Genomic DNA, 18647 nt, shown 5'->3' on the forward strand with positions numbered 1-18647 from the left:
TTTTACATTATTATTATTATTTTATTAATAGAGATTTTCAAGATAGTCTACATAAAACAAATATAAAATAAATCAAAAACATAAGAAACATAAGCAATTATTATAGCAACAGTAAAAAAATACAAAAAGCAGTTGATATAAAATCAGTTAAAATCCTGGGCTATCTTTTTTTTGGGGGGGGGATGTCTAAAACATGGCTCTCCGGGCAACTAAGTCAGGTGGTGGCATATAAATAATAGTAATTATTATGAAGAAAGCCTACAGAGGGGCAGGGATATTTAGAGACAGACCTCTGGTGTCAGACTTAACCAACAGGTAGGTTTCTTTTTTAAAAAAAGAAAAGAAAGCTAAGATTTTCAATGAATATATCCCCTCCATTGAAACCTCTGTGATGATGATGGCATTAAAATACCCTGTTCTTCTTCAATAAAAGAGGAAAATGGGAGACCAGATTGTATCAAATGTATCTTTTTAGGAGATAGCAGCCTTAATCACGTGTATATTGAAACATGAACTTCTAGCAGTTTCTCCCTTACCAACTTCTTTATTTATGACATAACAGGGAAAGTCATGTCTAAAGGAGACTTAACCTAGGAAAATTAGGCTGAGTAGAGGTTTGAATGTTTGTTTGGGGGGTGGGGGGTGGAAAGAGAATGGAACTGAAAAGACTTCCACCAATTCATATAACAAACAAAATACTGTAAATAACACCACCAGATTGCATGCTACTTACGGGATGAATTGTTTAGATGCTGGTCCCGAAGTGTGTGCAGTTCTCCTAACAATTTGTCCATTTTTTGCTTTTTACCCTGCAATGCTATCATCTTACTGAAGAGTTGGGCCTTTTCTTCAGACAAATGCTCAGACACAGAAGAAATCCTGCTCTGGGAAACCTCCCTGGTTAGAGAAAGACTCTCTGCTTGCCTTCTATTATCTGGAACAGGTTGAACCTAAAAGTAGACATATTTTATTTAAGTTAATTTCAGAACACTTAACACTACAAGCCTAGTACCACTTTTGGGATAGTAAGCCTTCTATTCATGGAAGGGATTGAGATCGAGCAGAGGTTCCTGCAACTGGAAAGAGAGCTAGACAACACAAGCAATTTCCCTGTTCTCTAGTAGCCCCTCAAATTACCTTCCACACTGTTTCAAGGGTTCCCCAATCCTACCACAGCAGCTTTTCAGGGCTGCAGGGAGAATGATGAATTGGCAAAAAAAGTCTCCTTCCCCTTCCACTTGTGGAAACATCTGATGTGCAAAGTTCTGTTGAAGGGAATGCTGGATTCAAGGGAATGGGACTTCCTTCAGACATGTTTGGAATTGTGCTGTAATCTTTTCTTAAATGGCTGTTTTTGATGACAGCATTTCATGTAACAAAATTCCAAACAGTTGTCACAGTTTGCATCAGTCCACCCACCATTTTCCTTTCAAAGCAGTCAAACAAATCAAGAGAATTTTTTTTAATGGAAGTAGATTTGTTGAAGTGTTTTGTTTTGTTTTAAAAGATGAAGACTAAATTTCTGCATTGCAAGGAGTTGGATTAGACAATCCTCGAGACCCCTTCCAACTCTACAATTCTATGGTTCTATGAAAAAAAAATTCAATCCACATTACTTTCAACAGAAGGCATTTCAAGAAAAAAACACTTCAGCAATGCAAACACGTTAGCACTATTCATCAGGCTGTAGGAGAGAAAAAGATGTGATGCAGTTACTTTGCTGACAGAGCACAGTTTTGCTGAGATATGCAGTTTTGCTTTTTTCAGATCCTCTTTTCTGTCATACTTTTTGGATTTCTAAGCTAACAGTCTTGTTTCTGTTGATATTATATGTTGCCCTGATAGCCTTTTTGACAAAAGGGCAGGATAAACTTAACTTAACTTAAAAAACGAAGATTCCATGGAAAGTGCTAATAAAGGAATCGATAGCAACTGGCAACAATCAATACTATAATGCTCACTTCTGAAATGGAATTCTCCATAGCAGAAAGCAAGCCATTTTAGACTGGCTTGATTAGCAATATAATCATGTACATACTAAATATAAAAAAGGGTACCTGAGAATCATGAAGCTGGTTGTGAAAGCGCTGAATTAAATCATTTAATTCTTCATTCAGCTCTGATGTTAGACTCACTCCTGAAATGCTACCAGTTGTTTCTGTTACAACTACAGGTGGGAGAGGAAAATGGAAAATTTTATTGAAGTGCTTAAGTAAATTTGGAACTTATTAAACAGAGGCTTTTTAATCATACGAAATAGGGCATACAGAAAAGGCATTCATGTAACGAACTGTGGAATCCGAAAGACTTTTAAAGATGTGGAAATTATTGTTTTTTCCACTGGGAGACTGCAACTCCACTTCATTTTCTACTGATTACTAGAAACTTGAATCATAATACAGAATTCAGCATGCCCCACACTAACTGCCTGCTACTTTCCAAATGTTTCTCAGATTCTCCTATCACTGTTACTTATTTAGGCTGTTCATATGACATAAAGCACTCTTTTGCATTCTGTTTTCAGCTCATAGGAGGGCTAAAAACCAGAGGGTGATACCCAATAGTCACAATTCAGGCCCAGTGAAATAGAGTAATTTATGTCTTATGAATTCAACGGATCTACTCTGAATATGTGGGTATTTACCAGAATGCACATTCTCAACCTATTTCATTTAACATGCTCTGGAGTAATTTCTTAGGTTCTTATTTAAGAAACACCACCATTAAAGTGAATAATTTAATTACTGGAAATGCAATAAAAGGTACAACATCTGAGACCTTCAAGTTAGCTCAGTTGGTTAGAGTGTGGTGCTGATAATGCCAAGGTTGCAGGTTTGAACCCCATATGAGACAGCTACATATTCCTGCATTGCAGGGGGTTGGACTAGATGATCATCAGGGTCCCTTCCAACTCTGATTCTATTATATCAAGTCAATACTTTAATTGCAGATGAAGAGGTCTTTTGTTCAGGTATCTAAACCTCAGCATACCAGAATCATCCATGACAGCAATGGCTTGTTCTGCTTTATGCTGCAGTGCAAGCAGAGCAGCTTGTCTCCCTTGAAGAGCTTTCAGTTGTTCCTGTTGTTGTAGCATCCTCTTCAATAAATCATGTTGCTTCTTCAAATTTGCAAGCTCTTCTGTAGCCTCCTGCTGAGGATCTCTAGCCTGAAAAATATAAAGGGATAAAAATGAAAATAAAATAAATGGGATCAGTATTCAGCCGCCCATTAGCAGGTAACTTAAATTTTTAGACAGTCGGTGTGGAGAAAACAAACCTGAACCTCTAAATATGTATGGCATTTTCTTTTGAGAAAGATGAGTCCATGTTATCATCTTAAAATGTAGTGAAAGCAAATTTCAGTTTTCTGATATACTTGCTTCTTCCCACCCCATAATGTATTAATTGGAGTTATATTCAATCCTTTTAACGCCATGCTGAAATTTGGTATGCCATTTCAAGCTCTCAGCCCTTACAGCAAAATCCTATACTTACAAAGAAGTACCACTCTTTTTATCAGGCCTTATTGCCATAGGTAAATAGAATAGTACTAATATATTTGGATATGATCCTGCCTTTTCTATTTAAAAAAGGCTTGCATAATAGCTTCCATGCAATGACAAATCAGAGTTATCCAACAAGAGCACTGTCATTCTATTTATTTCAATGGGAGATAGTCAAACATACAACTTCCACTGAAATGAAACTACTCAAATTGGTATGCAGTGCAACACTGATTATGTAAAATCCTGTATTACAATGAAAACTGAGGAGAAAAAGAAAGCCACCAAGAGAAGCAAAGAACAAATCAGAATTCTTATCACACAGCTTAAATATCTTCCAAAAATGCAAGCACAAAATGAATTTCCTCATCTTTAATTCCTCATTTAAATGTTTTAAGATAAATAATTGGACTGGGGAAGAGAAATAGAGATAAAAAGGAAATGTTAAAAAAGCAAATCCAAACAACCCCAGTATTAAAGGGTAAGAACTTATGATCATGCCAATGGTCCAGAGTCCACATTCAGTTACCATTTTAGAAATAATCAACCTTTTTTGGGGGGGTGGAATAATAAAATGTTTACTAAAACAACAACATATATGCCCCATTAACACTATTTTCTTATGAAGTAAGAACAATGTGTGACAGAGACAGGAAGATATCTGAGCTGAGATAAATATTGTTGCTACATTATTCTTTAACTTATTTGTTCGAACAGGCCTTTAAAAAAATAAATGCAAATGCAGCAAAGCAGACAGAAGAATAATTTCACAGATAAATAGTGCATAAAGTCAAGTATTTAACAGAACAAAAGCAATCACTGAATGCATATCAAACTTCTGTTACAGAGTATTTATTATAAAGAAAAACTAGGAATGCAGATTGAGCCCCTCTATTGATGTCCAAGGCAATATTTGGTAGTGTACCTTTGAGAGTAATCCAGGTTCTTGGCTATTAATCCTACTAGACCAGATTTCCCTGCCATTCAGAGCAGCTCTGTCATTTTTCACATTTGGACTTGCTGTAACGGCCATGTCTGAAACCTGTCCTTGAGAAGCTGAATTCCCTAGTTTGTCCTCAATGCAGGGCCGAGCTCTCAGACTAAAAGATACCTCCTTTATCAAATAGTTTAGTAAGTTAGACTGTGAACATATATTTCTGCTAAGCATAGTTTAAGTTTATAATACCGCTGGCCTATTCCAGTTGTAATTTGTCAACATACCATAATACCCAGGACCTGCTTTTAACCCAAACATGCATCTGGGGAACCATTTCTTAATCTTTTACCAGATATTTGCATGGTGGTAGTGCTCCTGTTCGGATCCACCTTGGATCAGAGCACAACCCACTAAAGGGTCCCAAACCACCAACTAAACCCCCAAACTCACTGAAAACCAGTGACTTAAAATATATTAAGCATGGGCATGGTTCAACAGATTTCTTTTTACAAAATGTTAAAGATGTCAAATGTTACGTTTCAGAGAACACATGCATCATGAGCAGATCTCTGAATCTCCTTGTATATGGCTCCTTCCACCAAACTTCTTAACTGCTTTTTAAACTCTCAGAAGCTGAAAGAAGCTGTTTGAGGATTTGGCAGAAGGGTTCCCAACTTCTTCCGAAGTGTCATGCAGTAGGTAGGGAAACTCCAATATCAAATGATTTGCAAACTTGAATAAATTGCATGGTGGCACATGCAATTCTTTTGACTGTGACAAAAATATTAGGACTGCGGGTATACAAGTTGCTATGAGGATAAACTGCCAACTAAGAAGCTATGGCTATAGTCCAAAGCATCACACCAGGACTGCACTGTAAAAGCTTATATGTACTTTGAGGTCATTCTTTTAGTAACAACGAGGTACAAATAAGCAAGGAATGAGATTGCAAACAGGTTTTAAAACATCATTCTGAAGAGAATCCTAAATATAGTTCAGGCAATGAGGAATGTGCAGTAACATGGCTTCAACTTCAAACCTGCCTTGTGCTTAATTCCTGGTGGCAAGCCTTTGTCCACAGACCATACATACTGAATAAAGGGTGAATAGTATCCCAAAACATTAAGTTTTGCATTGCTATTCATGTTGGGGATAAGGGGGACTACATGGAGGAGATATTGAAGTTGGGGATAGGAAGCTGGCTATAGTGGGAAGCAGGAGGGAGAGAGGAAAACGCCGTTTTCTGTTTCACTGTAGTTAGAATTCAGGCCATTATGACTTAAAATTGTTACATTTATTTTAATGTTTCCGGAATTTGTAGCTTATAAAAAGTTTTCCTGGACTAAAATTAGATTCAGAACATAAGTTATCTGGAGAGAGAAATGCATCTTCATCTCTAGCAACTTAATTACTAAAAAGAAGCTTACCGTTGTATCTGAAACTTCAGACTGCACATCTATGTTTAGCGATGTGCTCTCAGCTACAGAACCAGATCCCACAGCTGAATCTATAGTCCGACCATCCTCCTCCTCATTTTCTCTAGCCTGGAATATTTTAGTGGCATAAACAAAAAACTACATAAATGGGGTAAAGGGAACATTAAGGGGAAAATATGCTACGTTTTAGATTCATCCCCCGTACTATTTTCTCACACCATTTGCAAAAGGCATTTAAGCTTTCCAACTTACAAGCATCTTCTGCAAAAATTTTAGGTATGATTTCTCCTGTTCTTTTAGATGATCTATGAGATGTGACAAGCGTTCCACATTAGCAGATCTCTCATTTTTCTCAACTAGATCATCTCGCATGGAACTGGCTTTTGCAATATAGTCACGAATTTGAATTAGTCTGCTCACAATCTGAAAGTCAAAAAAACAGTAGAGTCAATAATCTGTGATGGGCAAATACAAGTGATGTAGCAAGTGTAAAATGTTGTTATAAAACTAATGGGTGAAAAAAATGTATGTTGTAAAACAGAACCCATATGGGATATAAACACCACAAAAACCAAAGTTACACCAGCTACAAAAGTTAGACCCATATTTTAAAAACACACAAACATTACATACAACAATTAAAAATGCACTTCTGTGACTATGACTAACAGTGCAATCCTGTGTCTACTTAGAAGTAAGACCAAGTTCAATGGGGCTTACCATTACTTAGTGCATACAAGCCATGCTGGCACATGGTGTTGCCTTCTGAAGTTTTGATTTTATTGTTTTATATTTTGTATATAAAGCAGTACAATAATGCTTTAAACTGATAAAATAGATGGCAATCCTGCATTTTAATATAAAAATATTTACGGTATTTAAAATGCTACAGAAATAAATTAAAACAGTCCAATTGCTTAACATCCATTTTTTACTAGCAGGACTTGCTTAACTGAGTGTCTAGGCCCTCTAGATGAAAACCATGTTTCAAGTGAATACATTCTTAAAAAAAGAAAAGTGTAATACATCCACAGCGTGCATGCTCTCTCTCTGTAGTTTCTCAGCGTACATTTTCCTTATGTTCATAATAAACCTTCAAGAAAAAAATACTATTTTAAGGAGCACTCATTAAATATTTCATTAAAAGATCTTTTTCAATATGAATTGGATAATTTAACCACTGATATCACCTGACTACTGTCCACTGCTGGTTCACCTCTTCCATCTTCTTCAATAGAGACAGGACAATTCTGTAACAAATCCTTACTCAAGGCAGCTGTAAATAAGTCTTTATATTGCGATGATCCCCCAGTTTCTTGTGTCTGAGAACTTGTTGCAGCATCTTTGCCTTTGTTAGTATTAATCTGCAGTGACAGGAAGTTGAATGGCTTTCTGCTTTCATTAAGCTGGCGTTTGTTGTTAGCAGCTGTTGCTCTGCCCTGAGAATCACTTCCAATGCTTCTCTACATAAGAGTGAAAGACCACAAAATGACTTACAGCTTTCTTTCAAACACTGCTCCCGTTAAGAAACTCTGTGGGGTTCTTCTGGATTAAAAAAATGACCATTTTTCCTCCCAGAGCAATGAATTGAGTTGCACTGAGTTGAGATTAAAGAATTCATTATTATGGCAAAACAACATTGTAGAGAATAGTCATATATTCTCCAGGTTCTCCCAGCTTAAGCTTTGTCCCCATCCTCCTATTTCTATTTCCTAACTTCCTAGTTTCTTCATTCCCCTCCTGCTAATATGAAAGGAGTGGGGACAGAGCTGAGTTCAATCACTACCCAGGCCCTATATCTTCTGACTTGTAGCCAATGTAACACCTTGCCATGAGATCCAGAATTGGGAGAATTCCCCCCTGCCCGTATTTGTGCATTTGTGTGTGTACATAAAATACTCAAACCCAAGATCATCTAATGAGGCAGAATGGTGGGAGACTCAGAACAGATTTATTCACGTAGCCCATGGTTACTAAACACATAATTAGTTATCACAAATTGTAGTGATGGCTGCCAACTTGAATGGTTTTAAAAAGGGGATTGGATAAATTCATGAAGGCTAAGGCTACCATACTGATGACTTCACCTCCAGTATCAAAAGCAATATGCTTCTGAATGCCAGTTACAGAAGAACGTAAGTGAGAGACAGTTTTTGCTCCCATGTCCTGCTTGTGAGATTCCTATAGGCATCTGGTTGGTCAGTGTGAGACTAGATCAACAATTTTTATGCTGTTAACCATAGGTTTCCTTTATCTGCAGTAGAGAACACAACAAGGTACTTGAACAGAGGAGCAGCAGAGGATCCAGTTGGCTCATTTCCTACCTACACATGAAGTCTAAGAGTTATAAAGAGAGTGTCTATAGCCATAACTGGAAAATATGGAGAGAGGCAAGCAATGCTGTCACGCTTGCTCAGAAGCTAACAGCTGCCCAAGTGCCTGACAGTGGACTTTGCAGCTGACCTTTTCTCTGCTCTTGTCAGACAGGATTAAAATTTAGCTGCAAAGCGCACAGCAGGGCACTTGGGCTCATGCTAGCTTCTGCACCTCTTTCCTGCCTCTCTACACAAGTGAGACAGTGGCTAGACACCTGAGTTTCCTAACTTGGAAACCAGGGAGGCCACCCAGGTCACTTTAGTAAAAACAAAGTACATACCTGATCTAAATCACTGAAGTTTATTCTTTGTTTAAGTTTTTCAAGTTCTGCCTGCTCTGGAACAGACATTTGGGTAATGTATCTTGTATGAGGGAAAGTATGAGGCGTCTTGGACTTTTTCCGTCCAATTCCTGGTGTTGATTCTGGTGAGATGTCATTAGTAAGTCTTGTTTCACTTTCACCGGTAACCTTTTTCCTGTTTTTTTCTGAAGATCTGTTGGGTCTCTTTGGCTGACCACCCCAGCCCTTAAAAATCAAACAAAGAAACAAAACCATGTACATCATCGTTAAAGAAAATTGATTACTTAAAATTCATGATTCTTCCCAATACCACACAAATTGCCTATTTATTTTTTAAAACTTACTTCCATTTTAAAGCAAGTGTTCAGCATGCTGCAATCTGCTAGCATATTTCAACAACACCGTGAAACTGATTTCAAACATACACTTTAATATTTATATAGCTTTGGTAGAAGCATCATATATCTTTAAAACTGCATGTGGAACCCACTTGGCAATACAGGCAATCCTCATTTCGTGCAGGGGTTATGTTCCAAATCCCCGCATGCGTCGGCAAAGCACACACAAGTCCACTCTGCCCCTTCTCTGTTCTGCCCCTTTCTGTGATGTCTTTATAACGTATTGGGCCCACTTCCAGGTCTAGCGCCATCTGCAATATTTTTATTTTGTATTTTTCTCTTGTGAACCATGATGAGATCTACCGATGAAGGGTGGTATACAAATTAATAATAAGTATTAACAGAAATAATAAGTATTAAAAGAAATTAGTGCTATACCGTGTTGTTTAATCGATCATCAAGGCTCTCATTGCTCCAGCCAGGTAAGTCACGATCATCCATTCCTTCTTCAAAAGGGCTGCCTCCTGCTGCCATGTTATGTTATTCACCACTAAAAAAACAGATACCATTATAAGACAAATCCACTTTAAAAGGGCCACATTTCCAGTCTGTACTAAATGCTGGACACTGGGTAAATCAGATATAACAGGAAACAATTGTCTCTTCCTATGTGAGTGAGTGTGCACATGTCCTGGGATCACACAGGCTAGTTCATGTCGCCTTCACATGGTTCATTATTTCTGAACCAGCCCTGGTCTCTAATGTTTGGTTCTGCACACTAAACTTGATACAGTATTTGTTTGTTTCCATACTAAGCTTATTTCACATACAAGAATGAGTTGATTCAGTGGATGCAGCATTTTTAACAAATGCAGATTTATATAGAAATAAATTCCCATCCACCATCTTTAATGGCACTTACTCCCAAAGTAAGTGAATATAGGGTCATTCCACGTCAGTTCAACGCGGTCATGCCACCCACCGCCTCGGATTTTGATGAAACTTGGTCTACAACCTTCCCTTATGGTTGAAAGAAACCCCCTTAAATTTTTCCCCTCTACCTGCCTTGGAAGCCAAGGCAGTCAAAAAGCTAAATATGGAGTCGAAATGGCCAAGATATTGGGAAATTTTGGAAAAAGAAGGGGACAAACTGAGATTGCAGAGTTTTGAAAAAATAAAAGGGAAGGTGAGAGACTGGTTACATTATCATCAAATAAATGAAGTGTTTAAATCAGACAGTAAAATAGGCTTCCAGGTGGAAAAATCAAAATTAGAGACTGAACTGTTAGAATCTAGTACTAAGAATTTGTCAAAAATGTATGATCTGCTGTTGAAATGGAATACACAAGATGAAACGGTAAAATCAAGTATGATTAAATGGGCTCAGGACATCGGTCATAACATTATGTTCGCTGATTGGGAAAAGTTGTGGACCACCGGGTTGAAGTTTACGGCGTGTAACGCCCTAAGAGAAAACATAATGAAAATGATTTATAGGTGGTACATAACCCCAGTCAAGCTTGCAAAGATCTACCATTTGCCTGATAATAAATGTTGGAAATGTAAAGAAAAGGAAGGTACATTCTTTCACCTCTGGTGGACGTGCCCGAAGATTAAGGCATTCTGGGAAATGATCTATAATGAACTTAAAAAGGTATTTAAATATACGTTCCCAAAGAAACCAGAGGCCTTTCTCTTGGGTATCGTCGGCCAGGGGGTGTTAAAGACGGATATAACTTTCTTTATGTATGCTACAACAGCAGCTAGAATACTTATTGCAAAGTACTGGAAGACACAGGATCTACCCACACTGGAAGAATGGCAGATGAAGGTGATGGACTACATGGGTTTGGCAGAAATGACGAGCAGAATCCGAGACCAGGGAAGAGAAGCGGCGGAAGAGGAGTGGAAGAAGTTTAAGGATTACTTAAAGAAATACTATAAAATTAATGACAGTTAGAATGATGTTGGGCTTAAAATAAATGGTTACTATTAGTAATGGTTAAGACAGAGAGAATAAGGACGATTAATATAAATCTATAATAAAATAAGGGAAGATTCGCTGAATAATTGTAAGAACTTGGAATACAGAAACGGGAAGCAAGAGGAAGTTGAGGAAGTAAGGTCTAAGAAATTAGGACATGAAATGGTACTTGTTTTTTGTTCTGTTAACGTGTGTTGTTTGTTTTTGTATGTTTTGTTTGTGTTAATATAAAAGCTGTTTAATAAAAAATATTATAAAAAAAAATAAATAAATTTTTCCCCTCTATCTCAAACGGTTTAAATTTTATAGCACTTCAAAGTTTTGTGAAATCTGTGTTTCTGTTCCTCTTGAGATCCTCGACCTTGTGTGCATTTTATATTTTTTCTCCATAACCAATGATCAGATCTCTTTCAAATTTTGCACAAAGCTCAGTAACATGATGAGGATTTCAGGAAAAAACACGCCAGCACTTAAAAGATTTTATAAATGCCTTAAAAAATGTATAAATGTAGATTTTTGGTGGAAAAATGAGGTTTAGAAAACCTACATTTTCAGCGTGAGGGTACTATGGAATCAAATGTTTTTGATGGTGAAAATTATTGCAAAGATGTTTTTATTTGCTTTTCCAGCTAGCCCATTCTTGTTCACCTTCCAAGTGGCTATTTCCAGATGAATCCTCTTATAAAAGCTTTGTTGCCCTGACATGCTCTTAATTTCCAGAAAGACTAAGAGATTGCACATAGGCTGGCACTAATGTCCTGTACAAGTCTGTGATTCCTCACTAAACAGAGTCAAGCATAAGCTATGCTAAGTGGAAATTCATAAAGAGCCATATAACAAGTTTACAGTACTTTGAATCGTTACCAAACTCACAGAATGCACTCTGAATTTCCATCTTCCAGTTTGTTTTGACAGAGGAAAACTGACTAAATCCCAGAGCCCTGATCCTAAAACACTTGCAGTACAATCCTAAACATGTTTATTCAAAAGTAATTCCTGCTGGGTTCAATGGGACTTACTCCGATGTAAGCATACATAAGAATGCAGCCTTAAAACCCTATTAAAATTAAAGCTTAATGCACGTAACAGTGCAATGCCAGGATCCAGCAGGGAAAGCTGGAAAGTTTAAGGTGCTGTAGAGCATGGTTACAAAAAAACCCCATGTCCAAAGTGTTCGTTCAACAACAGACATCACAAAGCCAAAACAAGTATGGTGAATTTTCCTATAAGATCCATCCATATTTGAAATGTAACACAGATACAGCACAATTCAATACCCCAAACTGCAGTCATCAAATATGGACAGCAATGTAAGATCATATTATGCAAAGTAAGAGTCCTATAAGCAGTTGGCAACATCTAAGGTCAGCCTCAAGAACTCTTTTGTCCACCAATGTCACACACACAAAGGTGCATAACCAAAATGTCAGCAGAGAAAAGCTATCCTGATAACCTTTGGCTGAAATCCTATGAATACTTTCAAGAGATTTGGGGTTGGACAGGAGAGGATTAATGGATCCAGGCGACTGCCTTAACAGTCGGAGGTGGAGGTAGGTGCTCAGGGAGCGTCCCAGGGGGGTGCTGCCCACGGTGAGCATCCCAGGGCGGTGGCACAGTAATGTCACCCCCCTCAGGGATGACACATGGAGTGGGCCGCACCCAACGCACCCCCATTTCTCCCCCATTGTTAACAGTCCCCTTGCCAAGTATCTCCTTTGCTAGGGAACTAACAGGTAAATGGCCCACAACAGACTGTTCTGGAAGCTTGAAAGCCATCTCTACCAAGTCCCTAGCCTGGGCAATGGGGCAAGATGTCTGTAAAGAAGAATGACAGGTTGCCATTTGAGTCAGGCTGAGAAGAAAAGAGCTGAGCTCTGAACTCTGTAAATTAACAGCCTCTGGGGTGCCTGCTGTCTCCCTAGAGATCTAATGTGAGAGAAGTGGACTTCAGGTTGAGGGCTCCTGGTGTATCTTTGTTCAACCTGTATTTTTGTAAATAAATGCAAATATTGCAAAATACAGTGATCTCCTTCCAAACGAGGGTAAATACAGGAAAGCACTGCACCCCTCAAACTTACTAGGAAATGAACACAACTGAACTCAAGGATCAGGCTGTCAATGACCCCAAATTCTTGCTCCCTTTTGAATCCGTCTGCCCCCTTACATTAGAAATTATCTGCCACATATGATATGTCCCATGGTTATAACAGGAATGAAAAGACAGTGAGGCACTGTTGTTCTTGCCTGATCAATAACACAAGTATCATTTGCAACTGGCAAAAAAAACACTGTGCTCTATACTCTAAAGCAACTAATTGTCTTTCCCAGCTACCAGTCAGCCTAACATGCTAGATATTTTGCATTCACTTTATATCAGCCCAATTTACAGCCACCCTCAGCTCTCAAAAGAAAAACAATTCAAAGACGCACATGCATTTAAAACTGTTTTCATTAATTTTGAAACAAGGAAGAACTTTTTAGATCTCGCTAAGATTTTTTAATTTTTACTGTAACAATATTTTCCATAATTGTAGTGCAGATTCAACCAACAAGATCTGTTGTACATTATTGTGACAACATACAGAGGGTTATTATTATTATTATTAATTAAATGCGTATACCGCCCTTCATCCTAAGATCGCAAGGTGGTTGCCTAGCAAACTCTGTAAACAACCTCAGGACAAAGAAGGCAGCAGCCAAGTTGCAATCTTGTAACTGGCTTGTTCTATGTATAAAGTAGGAAAGGTAACAAAAGGTATGCAGCTTTAAACTTGAAGTACTGGTTTGCACTTCTGATTGAAAACATAGAAAAGTATACACAGACCAGGCACTGCTGCATAACTTGTACTCATGTGAACCACCCTGTGATCTTTGGATGAAGGGTAGTATACAATTTAATAAATAATAATTGAATTGCAGAGTTGTAAGGGACCCTGAGGATCATCAAGTCCAACCCCCTGCAATGCAGAAATATGCACCTGTCCCATACAGGGATTGAACCTGCAACGTTGGCATTATTAGCACCATGCTCTAACCAAATAAACTCTCCAGGCTATAGTAATAAATAATTAAATGTTGGCTACCATTGGGAAGCACTGAAGCTGGACTACAGCCACCCAAACAAGCCTCCTGCTATAAGAAGCTTGCAGTTAAGCATATATAATGGCATATTGCTTCCTAAATTTCAGTTCTGGCAGTTTTAGCAGAACCACCAATGAAAGCAGCAGCACGGGAGAGCTTTAAGATGCCATGGTTAACAGGAAGCACCTACCCTAACCAGTTTCAGAAACTCAGATATGAAAATTGGCAGCTAAATGGTATCTTAAACCTAGGTTATGGTAGCAACAACGGAATGTCTGGGCACTTCTTTTTTTTTAATAACAAGAATACAAAGCTGAAAATGAATGAAGTGCAGCTAAAATATTATGTTCATTTCCCACATGGTGTGGTCCTTCCCCTGCCCTCCCCAGTAATATTCTTAAGAGGGTCTATTCTCCAATCTTCAGAGAGTAGCTGGAAGTGGGGAGGCAGAAAAAGGTCCTCTTTTCCTTCCACTCTGCGGTTTTAACCTGAAATCTTAGGCCCAGAGCTCAGAGACTGTGAATGAAATCCCCGGTAGCAAAACTGTGCCTGCAACAAAGGGAGTTTCGAACACAGACCCCGACACAATTCTTTGGCCAGGTCAACCGCAGCTCAGGACCCTTCGAGTTCATCATAAAGCCCAGCCCCTTTCCCATATATTACTGAGACTGGGAAACAACCTGTGATGGGTCGTTCCCCCCTCCCCCGCCCAGTTACAGCGGCGGACCCGAACCCAGTTCCCTAAAAGGCGGCGATCGCAATCTTAGCCGCTCGCTTACCCGCGGCCGGCGCTGTGCAGGCCCGGTCAAGCAGGGAACCGAGCCCCGAGCTCTTCTTCAAACCACGGCCGCCCCAGCGCGACTGCCAATTCCTCCTTACCTGCCGCTTCTCGGGGGCGGGGTCAGAAAGACGGTTGGAGGGGCGGAGCCAGGGGCTCAGAAATCCCCGCTCCTGCCTTGAGATCGGCGGCAAAGTCCCGATCGCGGCAGAGAGAGGATGGAGGAGGAGGAGGAGGAGCAAAGCAGGGGGGCGGGTCCTGAACGACCCAAGCAGCCTGGCTTCGGGCCAATTTGGAAAGAGAACACTCCGTCTCCTTGGAGACAAGGCACCCCCTCCCAACGAGGCGCAGGGGGCGGAGCCTGCCAAGGGCGCCGCGCGGGGCTCTGGAGGTGGAGCGGATGGACACGCCCCCCTCCGCACCAGCGCGCGCGGTTCCTGAGACGCGCGCTCCCTCAGGCGGGCCCACAGAGGCACCCCTCCCCATCATAACACGCGCGCGCGCTTTTTGTTTTGCCTCCCGTTATCTCCCACCGCAGGGGGCTGCTCGTTTTGAGGGGGTAAAGGGCGCAGCCGAACCTCGCCGCCTTCCGTACTTCTCGGCCGGCAGCTCCCGCCGGCGTCCTCGTTCCATAAACGGAGCGGGAGGGTGCTTACATGACGGGGTCCCCCCTCACATCCCCGTTCCAACGGCCGTCCCCGCCGCCATCTTGGTGAAAGGAAGGCGGCGGACGGATACATACCGTTACTTAGTCGCCCCTCCGCCGGGAAAAAGGGATGCTCTTCCGCCGTCGGCTCGCCTTCTCTTATCTCTTCCCCGCCCCCTCCTCCGACTCCTCGTCCCCTCCCCGGGTCACGTGACCCGGTCCTCCTGAGGCTACGCTTCTTCCTCGACGGGCGTTAAGGAGGCGGAGGCGGCGGAGGGGCCGCCTCGAGCGAGACTCGCGCGCTCGAACTACGTTTCCCAGAGCGCAGCGCGCGCGCGGCCCCCTCGCGAACCGCCCGCCGGCCTCCCCTCGAGTGAGTCTGGGGAGCGTAGTTCGAGCCTGTGTGGCAGAGCGCGTTGCATTGTGGGATATCGGGCTTTCGTGAGGAGAATCGCTCGACTTGCTGAGGAGCCTTTTCAAAGTGCACGGATGCTAAGTCTCCTTGCTAAGTATCGGGCTGCCGATTGCGGTGATTCTGCAATAGGTTTTCGCATTGGCTGATAAAATTGCTGCGTTTCTCTTGTGTTTCTCCTTTCTGAAACCGCGGATTCAATAGACAGGCGCAGAATCACCGGTTACTAGCAATACCGTATACATCTTTTTAACGGAGATGCTACCTTTGGGCATGGTTGAATTGTTTCCACTCTTTTCTCCTGGTCCATCAGGGCTGAGCTCGCTGACTGGCAGGAAGGGAAGAAAGGTGGAACTTTTATTTTATTTATTGAATTTATATACTGCCCTACACCCGGAGGCCACAAATGCAATTTACACACACAATCTGTATTCAAAAAGGCAGAATAGCACCATATATGTAATCTGTTTTTTTTTTAAAAGGTAAAGGACCTCTGTACGGTTAAGTCCAGTCAAAGGTGGCCATGCGGTGCGACGCTCATTTCGTTTTCTTAACTTTCTTTAAGGGCTTAGAGGCTCACTTTTAAAAAACAAAAACATGGCACACAACCTCAGTCTCTGAGCAGTGCAAGATTGCTCAGTTGCCTACCCAGGGTTCAGTTTCTTGGAATGAGGGACAGCTGAGACGGTGGGGTCTTTATTGTACACCTTTAGGTGCCAGACAAAAAATGTTCATTTTTAACCAGGCCTTTGGTTGATTCAGTTGACATCGTATGCCCTTTTAAGATGGGGGGGGGTGTTATTGGGTTGTTTGTTTTTATTTTCATTATGTATTTTGTGGTTTTATATTTCAATTTTGTTCTGTGAGACCTCCAGGTATAGGGCGGTATATGAATTCAATTAATAAGTGGTTTATTTACCTATTATTATTACTAGTAGTAGTAGTATCATCCATAGATGCCACCTGAGGCTACGGTAGAGGGTTTCATGTGCCTTCTGGCACAAAACCACTTCATTTGTTAGATGCTACTGAAGGTCTTTAACCTATCTCACCAAGGAACTGCCCTGCCTGGCTTGTGGGAATCCTTCACTGGATTTTAACCCAGGCTAAGGCCCACAAGGGGACGCGGGTAGCGCTGTGGGTTTGGTGCTGTGGGTTAAAGCACAGAGCCTAGGACTTGCCGATCAGAAGGTCGGTGGTTCGAATCCCCACTACAGGGTGAGCTCCCGTTGCTCGGTCCCTGCTCCTACCAACCTAGCAGTTCGAAAGCATGTCAAAGTGCAAGTAGATAAATAGGTACCGCTCCGGCGGGAAGGTAAACGGCGTTTCCGTGCGCTGCTCTGGTTCGCCAGAAGCGGCTTAGTCATGCTGCCCACATGACCCGGAAGCTGTATGCCGGCTCCCTCGGCCAATAAAGCGAGATGAGCGCCGCAACCCCAGAGTCGGCCACGACTGGACCTAATGATCAGGGGTCCCTTTACCTTTACCCTTTAAGGCCCACAGGGATGCAAGTGGCGCTGTGGTCTAAACCACTGAGCCTCTTGGGCTTGCTGATCAGAACCAGCAGTTTGAAAGCACGTCAAAAAGTGCAAGTAGATAAATAGGTACTGCTCCATCTTTATCAAGCCATGATTAATCTTGAGCAGATTAAATGCGATTCTGTATTGTGCCAGTATAAAAAATCCATCTGTCCAGCAGGTGGCAGAATAACGTAAGGAAACTACATGTTTATTTATTAAAATATTATTGAGAGTTTATAGATTGTACAAAGTTATTATGTTCTTGTAAGTTTCATTTCTGATATGTTCTGTATCTTAAGACTACACATTAAATAGATTTTTGGCACCCAAAAGACAGACTGAGAACTTGGGAGGAGGATTTCTATATTGTAACGTGTGGGAAGGCACTGAACCGATTTGGAGGAAAAGGGCAAGAAGAGCTTGCTGTCCACGTTACACAACAATCCAGAGGAGATCTGGACGTCTGGGTGACCTTGGGCCAGAAACCCAATCTCATCAGTGTTATTGTTCCTCCTAACCGTGAACTCACGATGATGGGTGCACCTCAATTGCAGCCAAAGGTGGGAACCGAGAAATATTACTATGCTTGGGAGAACGTGTGTTTCGTGTGTTTGTGTGTGTGTGTGTGTGTGTTTGTGTGTAATGCACTTGGAGGGAAGAGCTGGCTGGAACTCTAAACAGAAGCAGCAGAACGCACTGCAACATTTGGTTGCAGGTCCCATTTGTGACATACCACAGATGAAGTCCCTACTTTGAAGCATTTACCATATAGAAGCATTTACCTTCTCCCAATCCAGAGCTTTTCATACCCTTTCCTTTTTGAAATATACCAAGCATGCCCCCCCAACATTTCTCTGATGAAAAGAGGGACGCCCCATTCGATAATGGTAATTTTATTCTTTATACCCCACACAACTTACTGGGTTGCCCCAGCCACTCTGGGCGGCATCCAACATGTATAAAAACATAATAAAACACTAGACGTTTTAAAAAAAACCTTCACTGTACAGGATTGCCTTCAGACGACTCGGGAGTCGGAGAACTCCATACCCCGCAACATTTCTCCATTGAAAATAGGGACACCCTAAGGAAAAGAGATGAACAGTAATCCTTCAAGTGGGTTGATTGGTTTGGCTATGCGTTGGTTAAGTGGTTAATTGGTGAGCTATGAGATGAAGGGGAGGGTCAGATGCCTTGTCAATCAAAGAATGCCTCGTCAACCAATCCCAGGCAGCTTTGTTAATCCCAGCAGCCTTGGCAACCAATCTGAGGCAAATTGGTCAATTCCAGCAGCCTTGCAACCAATCCAAGGCAGCTTTGTCAATCCCAGCAG

The 18647-nt window shown here is 41.1% G+C and overlaps 1 protein-coding gene across 50 annotated transcripts in view; it reads right to left on the reverse strand.

Annotated features, from left to right (window-relative positions):
- PCM1 (pericentriolar material 1) overlaps positions 1 to 15802 on the reverse strand; it is a 47877-nt gene extending 32075 nt beyond the window's left edge. For 6 of the 50 annotated variants that reach the window (XM_083629897.1, XM_083629893.1, XM_083629896.1 and 3 more), the window contains exons 1-9: positions 15479 to 15758; positions 9332 to 9443; positions 8535 to 8780; positions 7069 to 7341; positions 6131 to 6301; positions 5870 to 5986; positions 2992 to 3169; positions 2058 to 2167; positions 734 to 950 (exon numbers count right to left, since the gene is read on the reverse strand). In XM_083629897.1, the coding sequence (XP_083486023.1) occupies positions 734 to 950; positions 2058 to 2167; positions 2992 to 3169; positions 5870 to 5986; positions 6131 to 6301; positions 7069 to 7341; positions 8535 to 8780; positions 9332 to 9427 (1408 nt within the window). In that variant the 5' untranslated portion in view covers positions 9428 to 9443; positions 15479 to 15758. Of the gene's footprint in view, positions 1 to 733; positions 951 to 2057; positions 2168 to 2991; positions 3170 to 4430; positions 4620 to 5869; positions 5987 to 6130; positions 6302 to 7068; positions 7342 to 8534; positions 8781 to 9331; positions 9444 to 14737; positions 15009 to 15269 lie in introns of those variants that run through there. The other 44 variants (XM_083629911.1, XM_083629907.1, XM_083629902.1 and 41 more) reach the window with 16 other exon arrangements.
- Between the last annotated feature and the right edge of the window lie 2845 nt (positions 15803 to 18647).

This window comes from Podarcis filfolensis, assembly GCF_964270895.1.
Source record: "Podarcis filfolensis genome assembly, chromosome: 9".
Lineage (NCBI taxonomy): Eukaryota > Metazoa > Chordata > Lepidosauria > Squamata > Lacertidae > Podarcis > Podarcis filfolensis.